This window comes from Saccopteryx bilineata, chromosome 8, assembly GCF_036850765.1.
Source record: "Saccopteryx bilineata isolate mSacBil1 chromosome 8, mSacBil1_pri_phased_curated, whole genome shotgun sequence".
NCBI classification, from domain to species: Eukaryota; Metazoa; Chordata; class Mammalia; order Chiroptera; family Emballonuridae; genus Saccopteryx; species Saccopteryx bilineata.
This window is the reverse complement of record NC_089497.1, coordinates 70257800-70285494: the sequence shown is the minus strand read 5'-3', so window position 1 is coordinate 70285494 and position 27695 is coordinate 70257800. Positions and strand designations below refer to the sequence as shown.

General features: G+C 48.1%; 1 protein-coding gene across 2 annotated transcripts in view; it reads right to left on the bottom strand.

Moving 5' to 3' along the window:
• Positions 1-24938: 24938 nt before the first annotated feature.
• Positions 24939-27695, bottom strand: part of ABCC5 (ATP binding cassette subfamily C member 5) — a 99545-nt gene continuing 96788 nt past the window's right edge. For both annotated transcript variants that reach the window (XM_066241784.1, XM_066241785.1), the window contains exon 30: positions 24939-26390. In XM_066241784.1, coding sequence (XP_066097881.1) covers positions 26289-26390 — 102 coding nt within the window. In that variant the 3' untranslated portion in view covers positions 24939-26288. The remainder of the gene's footprint in view (positions 26391-27695) is intronic.

Here is a 27695-nt window from a genome sequence, read left to right as displayed (position 1 = left end):
TATTCTTTTATAATAACTTTCTGTCCCAAATGCCATAGAGGAGATAGATGAATGGGTGGATGGCAAGGATTGATTGGGAGTCCGCAGACAGGCAGAAGCTGGACAGGTGACTGTGTAGGGCAGGAAGGCCAGGGAAAGGTGTTTTCTGCAGGCACTGGATCAGGCATGGGATCACACTTGGAGCCACTTACTTTGGGCACAAGGTGGCTGAGCACATGGGTGAAGGTCACACACTGGCACATGGCACCCACCGCCATGGCTCTGCTGAAGCGCTGTACCTTGTGGAGGACTGCATGGGTGCAGGGCAGTCACCCGTGGTCCTCGTAGCAGACAGCCGGGACAGTGCCCAGTACTGAGCCCAGCTCCTGCTGCACCCTCTTTGTGAGATGCTTGGTGTGAGCCCAGGAGGGACAGTGCCCAGTACTGAGTCCAGCTCCTGCTGCACCCTCTTTGTGAAATGCTTGGTGTGAGCCCAGGAGGGCGCTGCAGCCCAACCTCCCCACCATGCCCCACTGTCCTGTCTCCACCTGGGGAGGGCTGCCTAGACTCATGCCCACCCCACTCAGCCACCCCTGGTCCCATAGTAGCAGGCCCTCTCTGAGGTAGAGCTTGTGAACAAGACTTTTCAGGGTTTGCTCCTCCAAGGGGGACTTAAGAGAAGTGTAAAGACTCAGATTTGAGCATCCACTGTCTGCCAGGTGCTCTATTTATAGAGTCTTATGGGGTAGAAACTGTTGTCTCCATTTTACAGATAGGACAACTGAGGCTCTGTAAAGCCAGTAGCCATAGCCACCATCACAGCTGCCTGGCCAGTGCAGGTTCGCATTTGATTCAAACAGACGGTAATGAAACAACGGAGCCAAAACACTGGTGGCTCCATCACCTTTAATCTTAGCTTGCACCCAGTGGGCAAGAAATACACACAATGGGAAAACACTTCCCTTTCCATTCAGGGCTCCCAAAGCCAGTGACTTATCTGAGTTTCTTAGAATCAAAGGTTTTTAGCTCACTAGCATCATTCACCTCTGTTTCCCATCTCCTTCTCTCTGCACAAACTCTGCACAAACTGGCTTCTCCTTCAGCACTCTGCCATCTTGGCTGCTTCTCCTCTCCTCCACGTGGCCTTTCTCTGCTCCCCTCTCAGCATGGGCTCCTCCTAGAATATAATCACTCTTCCCCCAGAACAATGTGATCTCTCTTCCCTTTTAAAACCTTTTGGCATGAAAGCCCTTCCCCAACATATATTAACATAATCACGCCCATCCCAAGCAAGAATGGCAATTAATATTATCACCTGGGCAATGGGCTTCCACATGGGCAGCACCATCTTTTTTTTTTTTTTTTTGTATTTTTCTGAAGCTGGAAACGGGGAGAGACAGTCAGACAGACTCCCGCATGCACCCAACCGGGATCCACCCGGCACGCCCACCAGGGGCGACGCTCTGCCCACCAGGGGGCGATGCTCTGCCCCTCTGGGGTGTCGCTCTGCCGTGACCAGAGCCACTCTAGCACCTGGGGCAGAGGCCAAGGAGCCATCCCCAGCGCCCGGGCCATCTTTGCTCCAATGGAGCCTTGGCTGCAGGAGGGGAAGAGAGAGACAGAGGGGAAGGAGGGAGGGGTGGAGAAGCAAATGGGCACTTCTCCTATGTGCCCTGGCCGGGAATTGAACCCGGGTCCCCCGCACGCCAGGCCGATGCTCTACCACTGAGCCAACCGGCCAGGGCCTGGCAGCACCATCTTTAACAAAGTGAGCATAATATATTTTATTGCCCAATAATCTACTCCTGTGCTCACTTTACTACCCACAATCTATATCACTGGCATCCCTGTGCAAGGAAATTAGGTACATTACACAAATTACAACAACATGACAAATCATACAATTTCAACAATTACAAAGGTACATTTCACCAGTCTCTCAGCACTGCCAAAAACACAAAATGTCCTCGGCCTTCTTTCTAGCCATGGGAAAAACTTCCCAGAGCAGGGGAATGCTTCCAGCAAAGCCACCCCCCACCCCCATCAGGGTATTTCACATTGTCCAAAATCCGTAAGTCTATCCAACAAATGAGCCAATGCCCACTCCGGTCATAGTCCAGGAAATCAGTCCACGCACATGGGGCCTCACCCACCCCCCTCATTCCTGCAGTCCTGGCAGGTCTTACACTGTCCCAAGGAGGAGTATGTGGCAATCAGCATTTCCATCTCTGCTCCAGAAAGCATGATGGCATTCACCCCTATGTCTCGAAATCACAGACATATTAGGGGCATAGCAGGTACTCCTTGCTGCTGGGCTCTCAACTGCGGATCGCAACTCCAGACCGATTCTCCTCATCCTCCAGAGAGGAACTGGAAACATCAACTCCTGCTGCCGGCCTTGCAGCCCCGGGCCTAGCCTCAGCCCCCACTTCAGCCTCGGCCTCCTGCTGCTGCTGGCTCTCCACAATGTCCAGGGCAATCGGCAACTCACGAACCTGTGATTCCTTCTCCAGCGGCTGCTCCATTTCCAGGCCAATCTCGCAAACCTGGTCGGCCTCCTTCTCCAGCACTTCTTCCAGCTCCAGGGTCGGCGTCTCTTTCTCCCACGTTTGCTCCAGCTCCTTCCACTGCTCGGTTTGCAGGTCCCGGGCAGCCTCTTCCACAGAGCTCTTGGTTTCCTCACACATAGCTGTAAAAGTCAGCCAGCCTACGGCCCCCAAAAGGACAGCCATGGGGAAGCATAACAGCAGCCAGTCCTCTACTCCACCGCTCAAAGGTGGTGGTAGCTCCATACTCATCTGCATCAAATCCTGCCACAGACTATGCCAAATGTAAAGCCAGTAGCCACAGCCACCATCACAGCTGCCTGGCCAGTGCAGGTTCACATTAAATTCGGACAGACGGTAATGAAACAACGAAGCCAAAACACTGGTGGCTCCATCTGCTTTAATCTTAGCTTGCACCTGGTGGGCAAGAAATACACACAATGGGAAAACACTTCCCTGTCTATTCAGGGCTCCCAAAGCCACTGACTTATTCGAGTTTCCTAGAATCAAAGGTTTCTAGCTCACCAGCCTTATTCACCTCTGTTCCCCATCTCCTTCTCTCTGCACAAACTCTGCACAAACTGGCTTCTCCTTCAGCACTCTGCCATCTTGGCTGCTTCTCCTCTCCTCCACGTGGCCTTTCTCTGCTCTCCTCTCAGCATGGGCTCTTCCTAGAAAGTAATCACTCTTCCCCCAGAACAATGTGATCTCTCTTCCCTTTTAAAACCTTTTGGCATGAAAGCCCTTCCCCAACATATATTAACATAATCACGCCCATCCCAAGCAAGAAGGGCAATTAATATTATCACCTGGGTGATGGGCTTCCACGTGGGCAGTGCCATCTTTAACAAAGTGAGCATAATATATTTTATCTGCCCAACAGGCTCTGCCAAGACAGTTACTTTTGTCCAAAGTTACAAAACTGGTGGAGCTAAGATTTAAACTTAAGTCATGGCCAGTTTGTCCCCAAGAGAACTCTAGCCAACTTTTTCTTCTATGATTGTGATCTTGAGGTGGACATTAACTCAGGGCCTGGCACTTAGTAGGTGTTGAATCATTGATGAATGAATGAAATAATGTCACCCCATTTTATACTAGTTTTGAAAGGTTGAATGAGTTTCCCAGGGTCTCACAGTAAGTAGCAGGGTGGGACTAGAAGTCCCTCCTGTCTGATGCAAAGCCACGAACGCTTCCTGTACCATCGCAGTGAGAGCAGGACCCACGTGGGCCCCAGACTAAAGAGAGTACCGGAGGCAGGTTACAGTCCAAAGTCTTAGTGGACCTTGGGACTCTGAACTTGTGCCTGCTGATCTCCTAACAGATGTAGCCCCACACAACCTTCTGGTACCTAAATATCTTCTGCAGGGGTCTTGGGAGGCAGTAAAGGCCCAAGGGAGCAGGTCGATAGCTGTGGGGAGAGAAGCCCACCCAGGGGTTGCTGGCCCCTGAGTCAGGGCAGCTGAGAACTGGGTTGGGGGCTCCAAAGCGGGCTGGGGCCTCTGACGCAGGCCTCTCAGGGCTGCTTGCAATCTGGGGGCCCTTCTCACTCCCCAGATAATCTAGACAGAAATGAGAGCTGTGGTAGCAGAGATTGTGCCCAGGGCTCAGCTAGAATGTGACGGGCTCAGATCGCAGTGCATGTGGGGCTATAACCTGCCTCTTACTCCCTGTCGACACATCCATGCTGAACCACATAAAGGAGGTTTGATGCTGTGACTTGTCAATGTGCTGAGCAGAAGCCACCTAAGGAACCCATAACCAGGCCTGTGGCCTTCCTCCTGCCTACCTCTTACTCTTCCTGTTAGGCCCTGGGCCCCCCAGCTGTCCAATGGCCCACACACCAGCCTCCCCAAGGACTAACCTACCCAGCACCAAATGGCACTGACAAAGGCCAGGCCTAAGTCGATGGCTCAAGTCAGCTCCTGGAAGAAGGGATCCAGGAGCCGAACACCTGGGCCCTAATGTCTCTGGACGTGGATCTGACAATGGGTACCTGAGGGTCAAAGGCTCTCCCTGAGAGCAGGGGCAGGCTCAGGTGAAGAGGCAGAAAGAGCACTGCCTGAGCGCACATCAGGCTTGCATACAGTCACTCGTTGACCCATTCATTCTTCTCACTCTTCATTCACTCGCTCAACAAATGCCTACTGAATGCCTTCCATGAGTTTAGAGAGAGATGGGTGGGGGGAACAGACACTATTTAAATGACAATAAAAGGTGAGGCAGGTATGTCAGAGCTCAAAATAAAGGGTGGAGGAACTAGCTGTTCCTGGGACGTGGGCAGGTGGCTATTAGAAAGGAGCAGTGGTTTCTCACTGGGGGGAGGGTGTGGAATTGGATGTTCCAGAGGAGGAGCAGCGTGGGCAAAGGCTGATGGTGTAGAAGATCTGACATGTCGGGGAGGATATTTACCCAACTGTCAAAGGAAGGGCTTCTGGCTTCCCAGTGGACCCGACATTCCTGTACCTTTGTCTACATGCCTTGTAGAAACTTCAGTGATGTAGCTCAGATTCCCTCCTGGACCCACAAAAGGTTCAACCCTTTCTGTTCACACACACACACACACACACACGCGCGCGCGCGCGCGCACCCACAAAGGCACACTGAAGCTCAGCCTTTGCAGGGATGTGTGTGGTGTGGGGGATTAGGATGGGCCTGCGCTAGCCTGCCCCCAGCCTGTTTCTTACCTTGCTCCCAACGGAACCCTCACCCCGCTCCGGTTGGACCCTCGCCCAGCTCCCACTGGGAGTCCTCATCCAGCTCCCGTGGGACCCTCGACCCTCCCCGGTGGAACCCTCGCCCCACTCCCGTGGGACCCTCGCCCCGCTCCCGTGGGACCCTCGCCCTGCTCCTGTGGTACCCTCGTCCCACTCCCGGTGGGAGTCCTCATCGAGCTCTGCTGCCTCTTCTTGCAGCTGCAGCTGCAGCGCCAGCGCCTAGGCCCAGCCCCCATAGGGTTGCCAGGCGGGAGTGTCTCTGCAGCGCCTAGGCCCAGCCCTCATAGGGTTGCCAGGCGGGAGTGTCTCTGCAGCGCCTAGGCCCAGCCCCCATAGGATTGCCAGGCGGGAGTGTCTCTGCAGCGCCTAGGCCCAGCCCCCATAGGGTTGCCAGGCGGGAGTGTCTCTGCCGCCACTGTGTGTGCCCATTGCTGCAGATGACCCCTGGGCCCAGTGTGGGGGTTGGGGGGTAGTCTCAGCCTCTCTCAGCCTCCCAAGCCCAGACCACCTAGCTCTCACCCCAGCCAGGAGGAAAGAGCCCAGGACGGTCTTCCCAATCAGCTCGGGCTGGGGCTCTGATTAGCCCACGAGGGGCAGTGAGGGGGCATGAGCCTGGTGCCCTCAAGGTAAGCTCAACTATGCCCTCCTCCCAAGATGTCTACCGGACTTGGCCTTAAAGAGTCCCCACAAGAAATGGAGGAGGAGATACAGAAGGGAAGGGAGGATGGATCCTGGCGGGAGGAAGGGGATGATGGGGTGGGTGCTCAGCTAGGTGCCGTCCTGGGCGCTGTCAGGCATTCGGCTCACTCACGCTCCCCCATGTGCCTGGGAGGTGAGGGCAGTCATCATTTCCATCTAACAAATGAGCACACGGAGGGGTGGAGAGTGAGGCTTACTTGCCCGTGGTCACAGAGCTGGCGAGGGGCAGAGCTGAGATTTGAACTCATGTCTCTTTGACCTCTAGAGCTGGTTCCTTTCCTTGCCATCCCCTCCCCTACACAAAGGTGTTTAAGGAGACGAGTACTCCTGGGATTTCCTCTTTGTGCACAGTTCAGGGCCAGCCCCAGCTGTACTCCCTGCTGCAGTCACCAGCCAGGCCCCACCCCCCTCTCTCCCCAGCAGGTAAGCAGCTTTACCTCTTTCTCCGAACAGGTCCCAGAAGAGGGGGGTGAAGGGCTCACTAGAGAACTCCTCCGAGCTGGAGACCAGGATCTCCTTCACCACCCAGAAACCGCTCAGCACAACCACAGCCGTTAGGCCCACCTATACAGTGACCACACTGCCATGGGTCTGGGCCAGCTGCGGAGAGACAGGGTCCCTAGGCTAGAGAGAGAGATCGGCTGGCCCCATTCCAGGACCTTCCTCTTGGCATGATCCTCCTGCCTTCTCATACCCAATACTCACCTCAGGTGCATCTGCTCAGAGCACCCACCACACCGTTTCCCAGATAAGCCAAAGCCCGGGTCCTCATGCCAGCACTGGTGCCAGCTGGGGGCCCAGACGCCTTGTGCCCTTAGAACGGTCAAGGCCCCACGTTACACACACAGCGTCTGCTCTGGACCCCAGTGGCCCCGGGGACTTGGTATGTTCCATTCATTTTATAGATGATATCAAATTATAACAACAGTTTTTTCAGGGCCCAGCGTCCTTTGTGGTCTTTACGTAATGTTACTTGAGTTCACCTACAGTGTAAGTGTGCAAGATAGGTGTTGTTATCTTTGTTTTAGGAATTAAAAAATGGATGCCATGAAAGACAGTGAAAGTCTTGTCCGGATCGCCCTGAAACACAGAGGTTGCAGATTCAATCCCCAGTCCGGGCACAAACAGGAACAGATTGATGTTCCTGTCTCTCTTCCTCTCTCCCTTCTTCTCTCTCTAAAATAAATAAAATAAAAATTAAAAAGAAAAGAAAGAAAGACAGTGAAAGGCTCTCGAGTCAGGCCTGCTGACTCCCTGCACAGTGCCCAAGGAGCCTAGGGATCACAATCATCTTCAATCAACTTTTTAAAAGATTTAGTCAGCCTGACCAGGCGGTGGTGCAGTGGATAGAGCGTCGGACTGGGATGCAGAGGACCCAGGTTCGAGACCTCGAGGTCGCCAGCTTGAGCGCGGGCTCATCTGGCTTGAGCAGAAAGCTCACCAGCTTGGACCCAAGGTCACTGGCTCCAGCAAGGAGTTACTCGGTCTGCTGAAGGCCCGCGGTCAAGGCACATATGAGAAAGCAATCAATGAACAACTAAGGTGTCAGAACGAAAAACTGATGATTGATGTTTCTCATCTCTCTCCATTCCTGTCTGTCTGTCCCTATCTATCCCTATATCTGACTCTCTCTCTGTCCCTGTAAATAAATAAATAAATAAAAAGACTTAGTCAACTTCAATTGAGAACTGAGCCTTGTCTTGGGGAAGAGAGCTGTCTCTGCCCTCCAGAGCTCTCAGCAGCCGATCAGCTTGGGGACACAACGGAGCCCTCCAACAGCAGCCCTGGAAGGTGGTGCCTTTCAGGCAGCAGTGTTTACAGGAGTGTGGCCTTGGGGGTCCCACTCCCCAATTTCATCCAAAGCGTCTTTTTGGAAAATTCCTCCCACCACAAACAGTGCTCTGCTAGAGCAGCGTCCTTTGAAAGAATTTTCTCCACTGGATGTCTCGTGCCTCCGAACTCTCTTAGGTAAGCTCTGGGTAAAATCGTCACATTAAAGTTTTGCAGTCCTTAAACAACCCTGCATTTGACAGGTGAGGAAACTAAAGCTCAAGGCCACAGAGCTAGTGAGTAACAGGACCAGGGTTCAACCCCATGTGTGTCTCCCCCAGTGCCTTCCTTTGAGGTCTCTGGACCCAGAGAGACGGAAGTTTCGTCTGCCCACCCCTTCAGGGCCTCCAACTGGAGGACAGAGTTCCTGCTTGGAGCAGTGTCTCCAAATGCAGCTTGTAGGAACATGGCCAGAAAGTGGAATGCCGCCCTGAAACAGGTCTTTGGTGTGGACTTTGGAACGCCAAGCCCTGCGGGGCAGAACGCTGCCCAGCAAGCACTGATAAGATTGTTTAATGGAAGCTCTGAACCTTCTAGCCATTTCCTGCATACCTGCAAGGTGTTAGTTAATCATTCTTCTCTGTTTTTGAGCCTGTGCTCTGTTAGCTCTCTTGCTGATTAAAGAAACAAATAAATACGACAAGGCTGCAGAGACCTGGGCTCTCAATTGTGGAGGCTGGGAGTCCCCTGTACCCATCCTTTCTCTATGTTGTGTCTTGTGTGTTTTTCTTAAGCCCTGCAGTGCCTTCCTTTCCCGCACACCCATTGCCGACCTGGTCTCGGCAGCAGCTGAAAGCTGAAATGCCACTGGTTTCCAGAGACAGGGAAAGGGACGGGACCAGGAAGAAGGTGGCTCCTTTTCCAGTAGAAAGTGCCAAGTTTCCAGAACAGGAAGCAGAGAGCCAGTTAAAGCCAGCCTGCTGAGCAGGGACGCCACCTTGGGCCTGCACCTCCCCTTACCCCGTTGCTTCAGGGGCACTCCAGTCTTCCTTCCCTCAGCCCTCTCAGGCCACCCTCCTCCCCTGCCTGGGCTCCACTTCTGTGCCAGCACTGTCAGCGGTGCGGAGGCTGCCAGGTCCCGGGAGTCTCTTCCCAGTGGAGAAAATCCATTTGGTCACAGCAGTCACACCCAGGCCCTCGGCAGGGCTGCAGGGCTCCAGCCTGGGACAGGTTGGGACACCTCCACTCCCAGAACAGCCTCGCCTCTGGCCCACGTTGCCCAACCCAGTCAGGCTCCTTTCAGCCTCTGACTGGGTCTCGGCTGGTCGCACGGGTCAGCTCAGGGAGAGACAGGGACACCACTGAAGGTGGCATTTTCTCCCCTTGGGATATGCTATTGCATCTCAGCACGACAAAAAACTGGGTCCCCGCTCTCCTCTGCCCAGGCACTAAGTGCCCTCTCCACAGGCTCACCGGGCTCTCAGTCACCCCGCCACAACCCACCCATGTCCCAGCTCCAATCTCTGGTTAGTTTGGTCTCTTTACCTGCCCAGGCCCATGTGTTTGTCAGTAGTCAAGTTCTGTAGCTTTGCTTTTGTTTCAACTGTCCTGAAGCCAGACTTCTGGGTCTAAGGCCTAGTTCAACCTCACACCAGGCATGTGAACCTGGGCCAGTTATCCAGCCTCCCTGGCCTCAGTTTTCTCATTTGTATAATGGAGATAATTTTAGCCAACTGCTTCATACAGTTGTTATAACAGGAGATACATGGTACACCCAGTTGGGTAATTTGAAGATAGTTTAATAAAGAGATTGTTTACAAAGGTTCATGGACAGGAGTTATGAAAATGACAGGCATAGAGCTAGCCATGATGGGGTCCCCTTTATATTCAAACCTTAAAGACTCAAGGGACATGGTTTAATGAGTCTAATGTGGAAAACCGAATGTCCACCTCTCTGTCAACATGGCTACTGCTTTCCCATGTCTAAGCCTTTGCTCACGGAGTGCCCTCTGCCTGGAGAGCCTTCCTGCTGCGTCTCCACCTCTAGAAATGCTATCTGTCTTCAAGGTCTGTCTCAACTGGCTGTGGTGACAGCAATGCTCACCTCACAGAGCTGCTGGGGAGATGACTGAGGCGTATGGAAGTGCTATGGATAAAGTACCACTTCTTAGATTTCCACAAAAGTGCTCCCTTCCCTCTCCAACAAGACATGTGGCATCTTCCTCACAACCTTGCTTAAGAGCTACACTTCTCTGGAAGCTAACCGATCCCACCAGCCTCTAACCATCGCCTCCAAACACCCAGCCCTCTCCCACAGGGACCCTTGCCTTCCTCTGGGCTGAATCCTTGGCTCTGTTAACTATGTTTGGTGACTGTCCCATATCTTCCACAATATGAAAAGGGCAAGCACCAGGTCTACCCTTCTGTGGATTTCTTCAACAGTGTTACCCAATTGCTTGGATTCCCAAGATGCCATTGAGTGGTGTGCACTCACTGACAGAAAGACCTGGTGGCCTTCCCCAAAGCGCAGTCCCTGGTGCTCAATATTTCTGTATACACATAGACCAGGGACCCCTTTATGGGTGCTCCTCATGGCACCCCTTTCACACATACCCAGACTTTCTCTTTCATACCTTCCCCTCCTCTTCCCACTGCAGTGTGAGCTACTTGAGTCCAGGGCCCATTCTCAGTGGAACTATCTTGCATGTAAGCTAGTATGATGTTCTGGCTTCTATTAAGTCAGATGGTTTTGACACGTGAGATGGTAGTTGGGGGGGAGTATGGAATGGGTGGTCCTGGTGGTCATGAGGATTTTAGTAAAGGCTTAGACAGGTAAAGTTTGTTGGGCAGTGACTGCGGTGGTGTCTCTGGTTTTAGAGATGATAATGGGATAGAAAGACAGGTCTGTCATCAGCCTTGTGACCCACTGACCGTATTCCATTCGGTTCCAGCTGTCATCTGGGTATCCAGGCAGGAATGCTTCTCAGATATATAGCACCCAAGGCCTTTTCTTTAAGACATAGACATGTAGTATTCTAGTGGGAGACTTGTTTTCTCAACATTCCCAAGTGTGTTGAACTTTGACAAATTTCCTCTCCTCTCTTCCTTTCCTAAGAGTCACAGTGTTCAGGCCAGTGAGGGTGGGATGTGGATCCTGAGCAGAGACACGCCCTGTGTGCAGGGTCACACTGCAGTCAGAGCTCAGGGGTGGCAGGGACAGGACACGGGTCTGGGCTGAGGCCTCAGGGCAGCAGCTCCTTCTCTTTCTTGCCCCAGACCCTCAGGGTCTGACTGGGAGGTGCAGGCTCTCCAGTGTGATGGTGGAAGGGGCCGCAAGGTTTCCAGTTAAAGGGAAGTCCCATGCAGAGTATGTCTACCCTGTGGCAGCCCATCCTCAAGCTGCACCTTCAGAGATGGTCTCCCTTTGATCCCAGCCTTCATCATAACCCAGGCTGTGAGCTCCCTGTCTGCTCTGACCTCTCTCTCCTGTTCCTCTAGGAACAACTCAAATCAACTCAAATGTCTTGGCTGAGCATGTTCCCTGAATGAAATATTTTCACACCAAATCTCTAAGCCAGGCCTCTCCACAATGCTGCGAAGGATGCTACTGTTTTCGCTTTACAGACGAGGAAAGGCTCAGAGGCTGAACTCACTTGCTCAGGAAAGTGGTAGGGCTATAGTTTTAACCCAGGCCTACTGTATCCAAGTCAGCCTTCTCCTTCCACAGTTGCATCCCAGCTGGGACAAGCCAGCATACCCAAAAGGAAGTTTGCAGAAGGCTAAGAGAAAACAGATGTGAAAACCCCACAGCCAGACGTGACTCCAGAGGTTCTGATGCAGCTTCAGAGGCTTCCTTCCCAGGGTCCATGCTGGCTCCGGGACTGCCGTCTGTATCCTGTCTGAGTCTGCGCCCAGAAAACAACTTCTTCTTCCCCTTCCTCTCCTCCTCCTCCTCCTCCTCCTCCTCCTCCTCCTCCTCCTCCTCCTTCTTCTTCTTCTTCTTCTCCTCGTGTGTGCGCGCGTGTGTGTGTGCGCGTGTGTGTGTGTGAGTGTGTGTGTGTGACAGAGAGACAGAGAGACAGAGAGATGGACAGATAGGGACAGATAGGCAGGGAGAGAGATGAGAAGCATCAATTCTTGTTGTGGCTCCTTAGTTGTTCATTGATTGCTTTCTCATATATGATTTGACCGCGGGCCTTCAGCAGACCGAGTGACCCCTTGCTCAAACCAGTAACCTTGGGTCCAAGCTGGTGAGCCTTGCTCAAACCAGATGAGCCCACGCTCATGCCAGCGACCCTGGAGCTTCGAACCTGGGTCCTCCATGTCCCAGTCTGATGCTCTATCCCAGTGTTTCCCAACGTGGGACCCACGCCCCACAGGGGGGCAATTCGATAGTTAAGGGGGGCAGTTTGAAAATGGACTCGACACAACTTTAACTCTTTCGCCCCATTTAAATGCAATGCTAGATATCGGTGCTAAATTTAACAAAAAATGCAATTCTTAAATAATTGCGGTAAATAATTATTAAGTATAATTTCATTTGACGAGACCAAAATATCAACTGGGTGATTGGCGTCGTCAAGTAAACTTCGTCCTGGGTTCACCGCGGAGCGTGCTGTCTGCCGCGGGGAACCCCAGACATTTTAAAAACTCGCTAAACAACGCAGTTATTCTCACCTAATTGGCCCATCGCAACTTCTGTAGTGTTTCACATCATTCAGTTGGTGTTAATTTGAAGTGTCAGTCAAAACTGTTGTAAAAGCTCGTTGATTTAATAAATATACATATATTGAAATATATATTGTACAGATATAATTGGTAAGTATTTGATTTTATTTTTATCAATATTAAACTCTTTATTAAGTACTTCTTGCATCAGGGTTAGAAAGCACTAATATTTTATAAATATTATTGGGGCTATAATAGTGCATGCACGACAATTTTAATTTTAGAAGCATAACTTTCCAGAAAATTTTGTCAAGTGGAAAAATATAGATACCTTTTGATTTGCAGTGGTAGTGTAGTAAATGTGTTATATATATTTAAATAAATATGAATTTTTAGTATACGTTTACTCTATGTCACATTGAATATATTTTAAATTAATATTTTAATATTAGTTTTTAATTGATCTTATTTTTATTTTTTTTATTTTTTTAAACTTTATTTATTTATTTATTTATATTTTTTTACAGGAACAGAGAGAGAGATAGACAGGAATGGAGAGAGACGAGAAGCATCAATCATCAGTTTTACGTTGCAACATCTTAGTTGTTCATTGATTGCTTTCTCATATGTGCCTTGACTGTGGGCCTTCAGCAGACTGAGTAACCCCTTGCTCGAGCCAGCAATCTTGGGTCCAAGCCGGTGAGCTTTTTGCTCAAACCAGATGAGCCCACACTCAAGCCGGCGACCTCGGGGTCTCGAACCTGGGTCCTCTGCATCCCAGTCCGACGCTCCATCCACTGCGCCACTGCCTGGTTCGGCTGATCTTATTTTTATTATAGCCCATAGTAAAATGAGTGGTGCAAGCAAGAAAAAAACTCGTCAATATTCAGAGGAATATTTAAAATTTGGGTTCATACCCGCTGTTCACAATGAGTGGATTCCTTTTTGTCTTTTATGCCAGCAATGCTTGACCAATGAATCAATGAAACGAGGTCATCTTGAGGTGCATTTGAAGGCGAAACATAGTGCTCATATTAATTCAGATTTGAGTTACTTTAAAACTTTAAAGAAAAATTTTGAAAAAAGAACAACATTAAAGTCTCTATTTACTGCCCATACTTCAACTAATAATCATGTTCTTGAGGCTAGTTATCAAATTTCTTTATTCATCGCTAAAACTGGAGAAATTCACACTATAGGAGAGAATTTAATAAAACCATCAATATCAGCATTTCTTAAAACAGTTCTTGAAAAAGATGACAAAGATGTAAAAGCTATGCCACTCAGTAACAATTCTGTTAGCAGAAGAATAGACGAAATGAGTGAGGATATTGAAAAACAACTTATTGAAAAGCTGAAAACAAGAAAATTCTCCTTGCAAATGGAAGAATCAACTTTGAGAGACAGTGAGGCAGTATTGATAACTTATGTAAGATATATTGATAAAAGACATTTTGCTGAAGAAATGTTGTTCTGTAAAAGATTAGAAAGCACCACTACCTCCAAAGATATATATAATAAGCTAAAAAACTACTTAGATGTCAATGATATACCAATGAAAAATATAACATCTTGTGCTGCAGATGGTGCTCCCAATATGATGGGCAAGAAAAATGGCTGCTTAAAATTGATGGAAGATGCGAATCCAGAAATGATTCTTGTGCATTGTGTTATTCATAGGGAAAACTTGGTAGCTAAAAACATCTCGCCGTTCTGAATGAAGTATTACATACAGTAATAAAGTGTGTTAATGCTATTAAAGCTAGTACCAAATGTGAGCGTCTTTTCAAGCTATTTTGTGAAGAACAAAATGAAGACCATGTGAGACTTTTACTTCATACTGAAGTAAGATGTCTATCTAAAGGAAACTGTTTGAAAAGATTTATGGAACTGTTTGATACGCTTAGTGATTTTTTAAGTGACAAACCTGAAATGAAGTATCTGTTAACAATAGATGGTAAAGCATTTGTGAGTTATTTAGCCGATATCTTTGAAAAACTAAATATATTAAATAAGCAACTTCAAGGAACAAATAAAACTCTTGTTGATGCAAAAGCAAAGATATTTGGTTTCATTACCAATATTGAGTTATGTCAGAAACATATTAACAACAAAAACTTTAAACAGTTTCATTGGCTCCAAAAATGTGAAGTAACTGATACCGCTTTACTTGTTATTGTCAATCATTTGAATATTCTATCGGCTGATTTAAAAGAAGGATTTTCTGATTTAAAACAAATTGATTTCCCAACATGGATGATGCAGCCAATGTTAGTGGATTTGTCTGATATATCAAATATGCAGTATCAAGAATAACTCGCAGAATTGCAAAATGATAAGTCAGTTAAAGCTTTATTTAATATCAAAGGAGCGATGGCATGGCTTTGTGAGGAAACAGAAATCAAATACGCAAATTCAACCAAATGTGCAAGAAAACTATTGCTACCGTTTCCATCTTCATTTTTAGCTGAATGTGGATTTAGTACTGTAAATGATTTACTGGTAAAAAAAAGAAATCGGCTGGATATAACACAACGTGGAGACTTGAGACTAAAGCTAACCAAATTGGAACCTAATATAAAATCTCTGTGCAGCAAGCATCAAGCGCAAGGATCACACTAAATTAAAATAATAAATTAATATAGAAAAATCTGTATTAAAATTATTTGGAATTTAAATTTCTGTTTTTCGTTATATGTTTTGAAATTTTACTTACTGTGTTTTGTTAACAATTTCATAGTGATTTCTTCCTAGAACCTATCATTTATGTTTATTAAGTGAACAAATCAATTTTTTAATGTTAAAAATTATGTATGTTACATGGGGGGGACATAAAAATTTTAGAAAGGTTAAGGTGGGGCATGGCACAAAAAAGGTTGGGAAACACTGCTCTATCCACTGTGCCACTGCCTGGTCAGGCCGGAAACTTCTTCTTTAGGGCTGAGATGTCCTTTCCTCTCCTCCTCCCTCTGCCTGCAGAATTCCTGCAGGGGTAGAGGTAAGGGGCTGGGAGAGTGGGGGCTTCTCTGGCTCTTGGGAAAACAGTGGGTGAAAAGTGCATATCTCAGCTTTGGCTGGTGGCTCAGTGGTAGAGTGTTGGCCTGGTGTGTAGATATCCTGGGTTCAATTCCCTGTCAGGGCACACAGGAGAAATGACCATCTGCTTCTCGCCACCCCCCTTCCCCTCCTGCAGTCATGGCTTGATTGGTTCAAGTGCATTGGCCCAGCACTGAGGATAGCTCTGTGGAGCTTCCCCCTCAGGCTCTATGGTTGGAGTGTGTCCCCGGATGGGTAGAGCATCGGCCCCAGACCAGGATTGCCAGGTAGATCCCAGTGGGGTGGGGCCATACAGGAGTCTGTCTCTCTATTTCCCCTCCTCTCACTTGGAAAAGAAAAAAAAGTGCATATCACAGCCTCAGCCAAGGGGGCCGTGCCCCAGGTAGGAGGCCTTTCCCATAACAGACTGCCCCTCATTGTAGTTTCTCAACGCTCCAGTAACGGATGGAGAGCAGGTCAAAGGGCTGCCTTCTCCCACCCTCAGATCTACCCAAACCCAGTGCCTCATCCTCGCTCTGTGCCTGTGTGGTGTCCCGCCCCACACGCCACTCAGCCAGCTCTGGGGTTACCTATGGGCCCGCCTCACATCTCCCTCCAGGATGAAGGGGCGAGGAGATAAAAATAAGAGGAAACATTTGAGATCTTGTTTCCCAGCAACTGCTATCAGTTTGAGCTTAAATAAATTCTTACAAAAATTCAAAAAATAAGAAAAGACTGTTAGTGATGGAAGACATGAGGAGAGGTAAGACAGAAGAGGTCCCCAAATTTATCTTTATACATCTGATTAAAGAGACAGATTTTTATTTCTTATGTTTGTGTTTAATTTGCATATTGTGCTCTAGTGCCTCATGGGAGTAAATGGAAACAAATACAGGTGATTTGACTGCTTCTGGAAGGTGAAGTCCCTAAAGGACTGGCTGTTTCTGGGGAGGGTTGGGGGTCTCAGACTCAGAGACCACGTCTAGGCAGCAATGGCGAGGCCAGTGTTAGAGGACATGGCCCTGCTTTGCACCTTGTATTGCTCATCATGCCTTCTTTCACTCTCCAAAGTACCCCAGTTCGATTGTTCCCCATGAACACTCTGCAACTGCTGACTCTGTACATCTTCGGGCTTTGTAGGTGGGGAAATGATGATGTTACATCTGACTTTTTGTAATGAACTCACCTCTAGAATTCTGCTGTGTATTCTAGTCAAGTTCCCACAGGGAGCTGCTTTCTTTCAACTTCAGCTTTGAGGAAGGGGAGTGGGGCAGCGGAAGACACTCCTTGCTTTTAATTATTAGGGATGCCATTGCTGGGCCCCAAAAAGCATGCACCTGGGCTCAGTAGCAGGCACGGTGTCTGAAGTGCGGCAGACGGCACCCGCCCCACTGCACGCACAGGCGCACGGTGTCCCAGTGCGCTGACTTTGAAGAACTTTGGGGCAGCAGGATTATTCATCAAACCAGGACTATGTCTAAGTTATGTTATAGGTTGAGTATATTCAACCTATTCCTCTTATCTGAACAAGATTTATGGCAGCTTTTATTTAAAATGCTAAACATCTTCAAGACAGTCAAAAGGAAAGACCCAACATCTTAGGAAGAATAAGGGAAATAAATTGAGATAAATATTTACAGAGTTCGAGCTTCCTGTCAGTCAAAATAGGAAGGGAGAAACAACGTGCTCCAGAATCCTCATTGATAAGTGGATAATTCTTATGATAGCACATTTGAAAGGGATTGGGGTCCCCAAACTTTTTACACAGGGGGCCAGTTCACTGTCCCTCAGACCATTGGAGGTCTCCCACATACAGTGCTCCTCTCACTGACCACCAATGAGAGAGTTGCCCCTTCTGGAAGTGCGGCGGGAGCTGGATAAATGGCCTTAGGGGGCCAAATTGCAGCTTGCGGGCCGTAGTTTGGGGACGCCTGGTAGACAATGTTGTCAACGTTGACCTTCTGGAAGATGTACCAGTAGCTTGCCTCATCTGCCTGTTTCTGAGGGTGACTCCAGTACTAGCCAAGGACAAAGTATTGAAACCAAAGGAGCAGTGATCTTTCTGAGGACAGCATGGCAGGACTAGGGGGGTGGTGATAGGCAGAGGACTGTCATTTCTAAAAAAGGGAGGATGGCATGTACCTCCCTAAGGTTTCACTTCTCTTAGCCATTGTTCAGCTTATCTAAACATGAATGCCAGTGGTGATCTCAGAAGGTATGTGGCCAATCTGGACCAACTCCTGGGCTCCCAAAGGAAATGTGCACGGAGGCAAAACCTTTCCACTGATTTCTTCAAGTCTTGGCCATGTCTCTGTGAAACAGTTTGGTGAGTTAGTCTGGGCAGTCTGGTGCCTAAGGACTCCAATGGTTGGTCTGGGAGAGGTCCAAGGCCCAGAGACCTTTTCGGAAGCAGCCCCTGGGCCTACATCCTTATAATTAAACCTTTAGATTTTACCACAATCAAGATGAGAATGGATAACCCATGGTAAGACCACCACAGACAGGAGGAAAGGGTGTCTGTGTACGACCCAGGGCGGACCCGGACCAGCGCCTCCCCAGTGATGAGAGGTCCTGGCTGGTCGCATGGAACAGAGACAGAGTCACAGAGAAGGAGAGAGGCAGAGGCAGCAGATAAGAGACAGACACAGAGAGCAAATTATTTAAGTCTCTCTTCTTGATCAGCTATAAGCTCCATGTGTCTGTTTTTCGGTCTTCAGTGTCCAGCATAGTGCCTGGCACTTAACAGATGCTCAATAAATGTTTTGGGAGAATAGGATAAAAACCGAAGGGGACTGAATTCCAGGTATCAGGAAGCTGGGAGAGACGCTTTCTCGGATCAATGAGACCTAAAGGAGAAGTGGGTGGCCAAGGTTCCTAGAAGGCTTGGAGGGGAGACCTCTCCCAGGCCCATGGGGGTGAGAGAGTGAGGGAGGGAAAGATCCAGGGGATGACCTGTTGACACATTTTCTCTCACCAGTGGTCAGACTGCCCCAGGACGACGGGCCCCAGGACAACGGGCCCCAGGACGACTGGCCCCAGGACGACGGGCCCCAGGACGACTGGCCCCAGGACGACGGGCCCCAGGACAGCAGCCCACCAGGTTCTTCATCAAGGACACAAAAGGTAGGTCAGACCAGTGTTCCTCACTCTCTAGAACAACTGTTCTGAACAAGGTGAGAATCTTTGCCCCGATCACTGTGGGTCCACGGTCCTATCTGGTTGGCATTGAGCCCGTTCTGGGTGGGTGATGGGGCTCCCCTTCCGGAAGACGGCTGTGCCGTGGCTGAGGGAGACCAGGTACTCTGACAGTTCTCACTGGGGCAGCACCTGGCTTAGTCTTCCTGAGGACACCCAAGAAGGCAGGGAGGAGCTTGCCTGAGTCCAGGAAGAATGCTGAGCCCAGGCCTGAGGGAGAAGATTCCAGGAAAAGAAGTATCCCCCACCACCACCACCACTAACACCCAAATACATATCATCTCCCTAATGGGAACTAGAAGGAATGGGCATAGTTCTGAAACTGCTTTTTTTTTTTTTAAATTATTGTTTTTCTTGGCATTTTTTTTTTTTTTTCTGAAGCTGGAAACGGGGAAAGACAGTCAGACAGACTCCCGCATGCGCCCGACCGGGATCCACCCGGCATGCCCACCAGGGGCGATGCTCTACCCACCAGGAGGGGATGCTCTGCCCCTCTGGGGCGTCGCTCTGTCGAGACCAGAGCCACTCTAGTGCCTGGGGCAGAGGCCAAGGAGCCATCCCCAGCGCCCGGGCCATCCTTGCTCCAATGGAGCCTCGCTGCGGGAGGGGAAGAGAGAGACAGAGAGGAAGGAGGGGGTGGGGGTGGAGAAGCAAATGGGCACTTCTCCTGTGTGCCCTGGCCGGGAATCGAACCTGGATCCCCCGCACGCCAGGCCGACGCTCTACCACTGAGCCAACCAGCCAGGGCCTCTGGAACTGCTTTTAATGAGGTTATCAAGATACAGGGTTCTCAGGGCAGATTTATCAATCCACGTTAGTCATAGAATTGCATCTGGAAGACACCTTCTTGACCATTTGGTCTAGCACATGCATTTACTCCTAAAGCGACTGACGCTGAGGTCATGAGATGAGAGAGAACCACTAGAAGTCTGAAGTTAGGCTGTCTAGGTTTGAGTTCTATGTGATTTACCACTTACTTCCTGCCTGTTGTCTCAATACAATGTAAATTCCATGAGATTTGATGGTCACTATGGTACTATCAGTTCCTAGGACAGTGCATATTATATACTAGATGCTTAATAAATATTTGTTCAAAGAAACAAATAAGTGAATCTCTACAAGAAAATGTTACAACTTTGAAACATGTTAAAAATCACGTTTTTGACGAATATTGACATGAGAAAATGTTAATAATATGTTGAGATCATACAAATTGTATATATGGTAAACCAATTTTGTTTTTAAAGAATATTTTAAATGAATAATGCTGTTATGTTTGGAAGTCGGAAAAATATAGATCAAATTGTTCACAGTTGTTACCGCTTTTGTGGGTGTGATTAAGCTGCACTTCTACTCTCTACATTTTCTCATTTGAGTGCTATTGGGATTCTAACACAAAAAAAAGCATGTATAAATTTTATAATTAATTTTATAATTTTAGAAAAAGCTAGAGAGGATACAGCAATATAACTTTGGCTATTTGGGGGTGATAGGTGCCTCAGTAGTGTTGTATAACTACCCCCAAACATAGTAGCTTTAAAAAACATTTTCTTTTTGCCGGGTGGATCCCGGTCGGGCGCATGCGGGAGTCTGTCTGACTGTCTCTCCCCGTTTCCAGCTTCGGAAAAATACAAAAACAAACAAACAAACAAACAAAGCAAAACATTTTCTTTTGCTCAGGAATTTGAGAAGGGCCCAGCTGGTGGTTCATCTCTGATCTATGGGGCTTTAGCTGGGATGGCTGAGGCTGCAGGTTCCACCGCCAAAATGGTTCTTGGCTCGCGTGTCTGATGACACCGTTGGCCTCATCTTATCTCCATATCTCATCCTCCAGGAACTCTCCGTGTGGCTTGTACATCTCACAGTATGATGGTCTCAGTATATTTGCACTGCTTACCTGTGGCTGGCTTCTGAGAGACATATGTGTGACCTGCTAGGCCACAGAAGGGCTTTGTGCAGAACTGGCAGAGAGTCACCATACTGTATTGGTCAATGCAGCCACAGAGCTCACTCAGATTCAACGGGGTGGAGAAACAGACTCCACATCTTTTTTTTTCTTTAATTTTGATTTTAGAGAGAGAGGAAAGGAAAGAGAGAGAAACATTAATTTGTTGCTCCACTTATCTTTGATTATTTTTACTGGTTGATTCTTGTATGTGCTCTAACCAGGGACTGAAAAAACTTTGTATATCAAGATGACACTCTCAACCTGATCTGTGGTGGAAAAAGCGTCAACCTGGAATGCTGAGGTTGCGGGTTCAAAACCTTGCACTTGCCTGGTCAAGGCACATATGGAAGTTGATGCTTCCTGCTCCTCCCCCCTCTCCTCTCTAAAATGAATAAATAAATAAAATAAAATAAAAAAATAAGAAAGATGACACTCTCATTGATCTGGGATGCTCAGGTCCCAGGTTCAAAACCTCGGGTCACTTACTTGAGTGTGGGCTCATCCAGCTTGAGTGTGGGCTCACCAGCTTGAGCACAAGCTCACCGGCTTGAGTGTGGGATCAGTGACATGATCCCATGGTCACTGATTTGAGCCCAAAGGTCACTGGCTTGAAGCTCAAGGTCGCTGGCTTGAGCCCAAGGTCTTTGACTTGAACCAGGGGTCACTGGCTTGGCTGGAGCCCCCTGGTCAAGACACATATGAGAAGCAATCAATGAACAACTAAGGTGCTGCAAGTATGAATTGATGCTTCTTGTCTTTCTCCCTTCCTCTCTCTCTTTCATTCTCACACACACAAAAAAATGACATTCTGACCTACTGAGCTACCTGGCCGAGGCCAGCTTGTTCCCTTCTTGATGGGAAGGTGTCGAGGTCACCCTGTAGGAAAGCATGTGTGAGGGGACATGCTACTGCAGCCATATTTGGGAAATATTCTGCCACAGCAGGGTGCAGGCAGTTTTTGGTTTCTTCACTGCACCTTTCCACATGCATTATTTTTATAATCAAGGAAAAGTTATTAAGAGAAATATGGTGTACAACAGTGCAGGCAACTGTCAGTGCAAGAGAAGGGTTCAGTCAGCGGAGCCTTTGTATGCCCCCTCGGCTCGTTTACTCTCAATGGGAGGCCCTATTTCTAGACGGTATCAATCAGAAGGAGGGTAGGGAATGAGCTGTTACATCACTAAGCCATTCCCAAATACTGGGCATTCTGTTTTCTGGTTTCCTGAAGTCATTTCACAGAGGTTTCCTTTCCTCGACGCCACTTTTTTGTCTCTTTGACGTGATCAAATTCCTTTTTGCCAAGGCCAAAATGAAAGTCTGCAACACTGATTTCTATGAACAGATATTCTTTGAGCATTCATGTGCAGGCACTATACAAGAGTCAGGCTAGTGTGATATTTACAAAGCTCCTACTATATGTAAAACATAATACTTAAGCCAGATATTATAAGGTATACAAAAGTGAGATGACCGCCCTGGCTGGATAGCTGGGTTGGGGAGAGCATTGTCCTGATACACAAAGCTCGCAGGTTCCATCCCTGCTCAGGGCACATCCAGGAACAGACTAATGTTTCTGTCTTGCTCTCTCTCCCTTCCTTTTTAAAAATATCAATAATTAAGTTAAAAAACCCCAATTTATTGCCTTCAAGAAGTTTACACTTGCCTGACCAGGCGGTGGTGCAGTGGATAGAGCGTAGGACTGGGATGCGGAAGTACCCAGGTTCGAGACTCCGAGGTCCCGCGCGGGCTCATCTGGCTTGAGCAAAGAGCTCGCCAGCTTGGACCCAAGGTCGCTGGCTCCAGCAAGGGGTTACTCGGTCTGCTGAAGGCCCACAGTCAAGGCACATGTGAGAAAGCAATCAATGAACAACTAAGAAGTCGCAACGCACAACGAGAAACTGATGATTGATGCTTCTCATCTCTCTCTGTTCCTGTCTGTCTGTCCCTGTCTATCTCTGCCTCTGTAAAAAAAAAAAAAAAAAAAAAAAAAAAAGAAAGAAGTTTACACTTGCCCTGGCTGGATAGCTCGGTTGGGTATAGCATCAACCCAAAGTGCAGAGGTTGCCGGTGCACCCCTGTCAGGGCACATACAAGAACAGATCAATTTTCCAGTCTCCCTCTCTTCCCTCCATTCCTCTAAAATCAATTTTTTAAAAAGTTTAAATTTATGGGTGGAAATATAAGAAAATAACCAACAGTATGCAAAGTAAAAGCCAATAAATCTTATACAGATGTGTAAGCCAAGATCTGTAGGAACCCCAGAGAAATTTAAAGAGAAAGCTTTGTGGAGGAGATAGATTTGAACTGAGTTTAAAAAGAAAAACACGGCTTTGTTTGACAAGATGACTAAAGGATTCGAAGCTGAGGAAATTGAAGAGATTTAAAAGTGTGAAAATACTGGCCTGCTTTTAGATATGCCGAGTAGAAAAGGAGGGTTGGAGCCAAGTAGTGGACACCTGACTGCCGACTGCCGGGCTAAGGAACAGGGGCTTCCGTGAGCAGCTGTCTATCCCCTGGGGATGTTTTTTAAGCCATTCGTCTAGTGTACCTTTGCTTGCTTGCGTATGTATGTATGTATCTAATTGAATTTATTGGGGTGATATTGGTTCACAAAACCACACGTGTGTTGTGTACAACTCGACAAAACATCTGCATAGTGCATTATGCACCCACTGCCCAGAGTATCTTTTCGTCTCCACCTCCACCTACCCTCCAACCCCCTTTTCCTCTGGCTATCACCACACTACTGTCTCTGTGTGCTATATGTGTATAATTTTTTGCTTAATCCCTTTACCTTCTATCATCCAGTCCTCCAAACCCCCTCTCCTCTGACAGCTGTCAGTATGTTTCACATACCAATGTCTGTTTCTATTTTGTCCTTCGGTTTATCTTTATTAGATTCCACATATAAGGGAGATCATACCGTACTTGTCTTTCACTTAGCATAATCTCCAGGTCCATCCACGCTGTTGCAAAAGGTAAGATTTCCTTCTTTTTTACAGTCAAGTAATATTCCACTGTGTAAAGGTACCACAGCTTTTTTATCTACTCATCTACTGATGGGCACTTGGGCTCTAAAGTATTTCACCAACCTGCATTTTGGGTTTGCATATAGTCAGTCGTAAATACAATGGTTCAGAGAGGGATACCAAGGCAGGAGGACTAGTTATGAGGCTATAATTACAATATGAACAGAGGGAGAAGGGGGTGGTCAGGCTGATGAGTGAGACCTGGAAATGATTGAATTTAGTGGGAAAGGGCAGGAGAGTTAAAATGATTCAAGGCTTCTAGCCTGAAAGACTGAGGAGGACAGTGGTACAACTAACTGAAACAAGGAGCATTGATTCTGAGAGGCTGTCTGAGGCACGTGGAAGCCCAGAGGAAGCACTCAGCAGGCAACTGGAGACGGGTGCCGAGGAGAGGCCACGCCCACAGTGGCAGTGAAAGAACCCATAAACAGAGACATGGGAGTAGGCAGAGGCAGGAAAACACCGCCTTTGAAGGGGCAAAGCAGATTAAGAGAGGTTAGAGGAGACCCGAGAGATGAGAGAACAGAAATGACAGGAGGGAAAGTTAGTGTCGCAATGCAACAGAGAGCTTGAACAGGACAATGGCCTCCAGGCTATTCCTGCTGACTGTGTTTCCCTTCCGGGAAGGGAAATCGGGACATCAGTCACAGTGGTTGTCCTATCAGTGCTGTGCGACAGAACTCGCTGCTGTGATGGGAATGTTCCGTATCTGCGCTGTCCAAACAGTAGCCACAGGGCACACGTGGTTCCCTTGCACTTAAAATGTGGAAGGAAATTTTTAACTTTAGAGCCAAGCCAGTGTTTCCAAGACAGTAGCTTACCTAAAAGCCTGGGTTTAGGGTAGGATTTCTGCTGATGGTGGGCTGAATCAGGCGTTTAAAAGCTTTCTTGGCTGGATTCAATACACAATTTTGAGAAACTCTAGAATGGTTACCCTTTCGAATGGGTACTTAATTCTCAATGAGTTAAACTAAATGAATTGGCCAACAGGGCAATTATGTTGTTTGAATTGCTGAGATCCCTCAACAAACCGTTCATTTGAAATACCTTTCACCACAACCACCCACCTCACTACAAGCATTCACCCTTTCCACGCCCAAGCCTCTTACTGGCAGCACAGCAGCTTTATTTGGTGATCATGCCCAGGAACACAGGCTTCAAGGACAAGGACCCACCACAGATGTCAGGTATATTGGGTCCCTTGCCCCTGGCAACCAAGCAGCTGTCTGCTACTGGCCCTTCTCAGATGTGACTCCATCACTGGATACCCAGAGCCAGGCGGTGGTATTCCAAAGTCATTCAAAGACATCTTCTCCCCTTCCCAGAAAACTATTTTATACACCAAAAGTTTTACAAAATCCAAAATAATTTTATTCACTTTTTCAGATTTTTGCTTCCACAAGGTGTTCAGCAAACATGCTAAGGCGACAGAATGTCTAGTTGGCCACGACATGCAACGCTGACCATTCAATTGATGACAGCAGCAACCACGCCCACCTGAGCTACCAGCCCCACAGCACAAAGGGGGTTTGCAGAAACACACCGAACCACACAGCAATCAGCAACCTGAGGTAGGTCTCTTTACAGTACAAAAAACTTCTACACCAGTGTGAGACACTGATTAGCAAGAGCTGCTTAAAGTCGCAGGCTTTGGAGAGAAAAGAGACTGTGCGACAAGTGCAGTGAGAAAAGAAAACAGACCCACAAAATCCTGAACCCTGTCACGACTGTGGAGGCGCAGGGCCAGGCAAACGAGAAAGTACCACCGAAAAAGCAGCAGTTGGCTCCAGGGTTCGGAACCAACAGGTCTGGGAGCTGGAGAGCTCTGTGCAGTGGCCAGCATTAGGAACCTGAGCAGTGGGACACTCGTGAATAGACTTGATTCTTGTTCAAAAACAACAGCAAAAAGAGGAAGGCAGGAGAGAAATTCCCTCTCACCGAGAAACGTTTCTGTGATTCTCGTTCCTGATGGAGTGAGTGAGAGGGGGTGTGCGGTTTTGCCCGCGACTCTCCTGACAGAAACGGGGAAGTGACACCAGGACAGAAAACAGGAGCCCTGAGAATTCACGGCACTCGGCACGGCCTCCAGCAGTCCCCCTCCACGCCACCCTGTCCTAGAGAAGGTGTGGGGAGGAGGCAGAGGGGGCACGGGAGGCCCCATTATTGCCACACATCTTCCTTTTGTGACACCCAGAAAACCTGGCACCGTGAAACATTACCAGCTAGCAAAGAACAATATACTACCCTTCCTATTGTCTAATAGCAAAACCAGATCTCCAGTACAGCAAACTGTACAAAAACGATAGAAAGGAATTTGCACTGTTATTAGCACAGTGCTTATTTTAATATAAAATAAACTGCTTACGTTTCCACTGTAAATATAGGCTATATACAGAATCATGTAGAGATACAGCTACACGTATAAAGCTTCATTATAGGCCTCTGATACATTTATAATAACGGTTCCCTGAACCTTTTAGAGTGCAATTAAGAACAAAAACTAAATTTTGTTTACATGAATATGGAATAAATACAATAATCAAAATATGAATCTCCCTAAAACACACAAGCCAATCCTGAACTGCTGCACGAAAGATAAAATCGGGAAAGGCAAGGTCTCGGCAGGACAGGAAGAGCGCCCGCCCCAGGCAGGGAATGGCAATGCTCCGAAGGAGAGAGACTCCGGCAGCGGCAGCAGGAGGAGTTAGCCCTTGACAGCGATCTTGTTCTCTGTAGCAGCAAACATGGCATAGAACCGGGAGCTGTCATTAGACAGAAGGACCGAAGGGGTGTCGAACTCCACCACCTGCAAAGCAAGGAGATGCATCAGAATGTGACTCGGGAGCACTTGAGGTGATCTGGAGGATCCACTGCTCGGCAGGGGTGGGGGTGGGGGACAAAAGCCCCGAGGTGACAATTAAACTATCCCTGCCATGCCCAAATGTCCCTCTTCATTTAAACCAACCAGGGTAAAAGGAAAAGGTTGGGGAGAAAGACCTCTAGATCTCTTTCATCTAATTCTTTCAGCCTTAGGTATGAAAAGGAACAGCTCAGGACACCTACTTGGCAGAGGAAGAATAAAAGAGAAGTGAAAAAGGGAGAGATTCAGTCAATTATCCATTCTCATGACAGATTTGTATGCAGTCATGCAATCACACTGCAGCAGGAAAGGGAATGACACGCTGGCAGAACGTGCCTCCCATGATGGTGGCTGACAGTGCCACACACTTTCCTAGCCTCTCTTGCTGCAGGGCAAAGGCATGGGACACAACCTTGGCCAAGGAGATGTAAGCGGAGTCGCCTGGGGTGCTTCTGGGAAAGGCTGTCGTGCCTTCTAGAATGGCCCGAGGACCAAGTGTCCTTCCTTAGGACTGGTGCATAAATACAACGTTGGGTGCTAGAGCAGAGACTGTATCACGACGGAACAGGTACACTGGATGAGGGATGGGCAGGTTGTAAACTGGTAGATATAAGAAAGGGAACAAGAGAAAAGGGTATTTGGCCCTGGCCGATTTGCTCAGTAATAGAGCATTGACCTGGTGTGTGGAAGTCCCAGGTTCGATTCTGGTCAGGGCATATGGGAGAAGCAACCATCTGCTTCTCCACCCTTCCCCCTTTTTTCCGTCCCTCCCCCTCCTTCTCTCTCTTCCCCTCCCACAGCCATGGCTTGATTGATTCCAGTGTGTTGGCCCTGGGCACTCAGAATTGCTCCATGGAGCCTCTGACTCAGATGCTAAAAATAGTTTAGTTGCAAGTATGGGCCCCAGATGGACAGAGCATCAGCCCCAGATAGAAGTTGTGGGGTGGATCCCGGTCGGGGTGCATGTGGGAGTAGGCCTATCTCCCCTCCTCTCACTTAAATAAAAATTAAAAATTTTTTTAATTAAAAAAAATTCTTTTAAAAAAGAGAAAAGGGCATTTCAGATAGATGGAAGTGTATGAGTACACAGAGGTAAAAAGGCTTAGGGGATGCAAGATTGCCTATAGCTAACAGCACCTGTGAGGAAAGATTGGGAAAGCAAGAAAGCAAGGCTGGGCCAGATTGTGGGAAAGCTTGGAGCAGCAGGACACAAAGTCTGGCACCACTACGCAACTGCAAAAAGCAAACAAC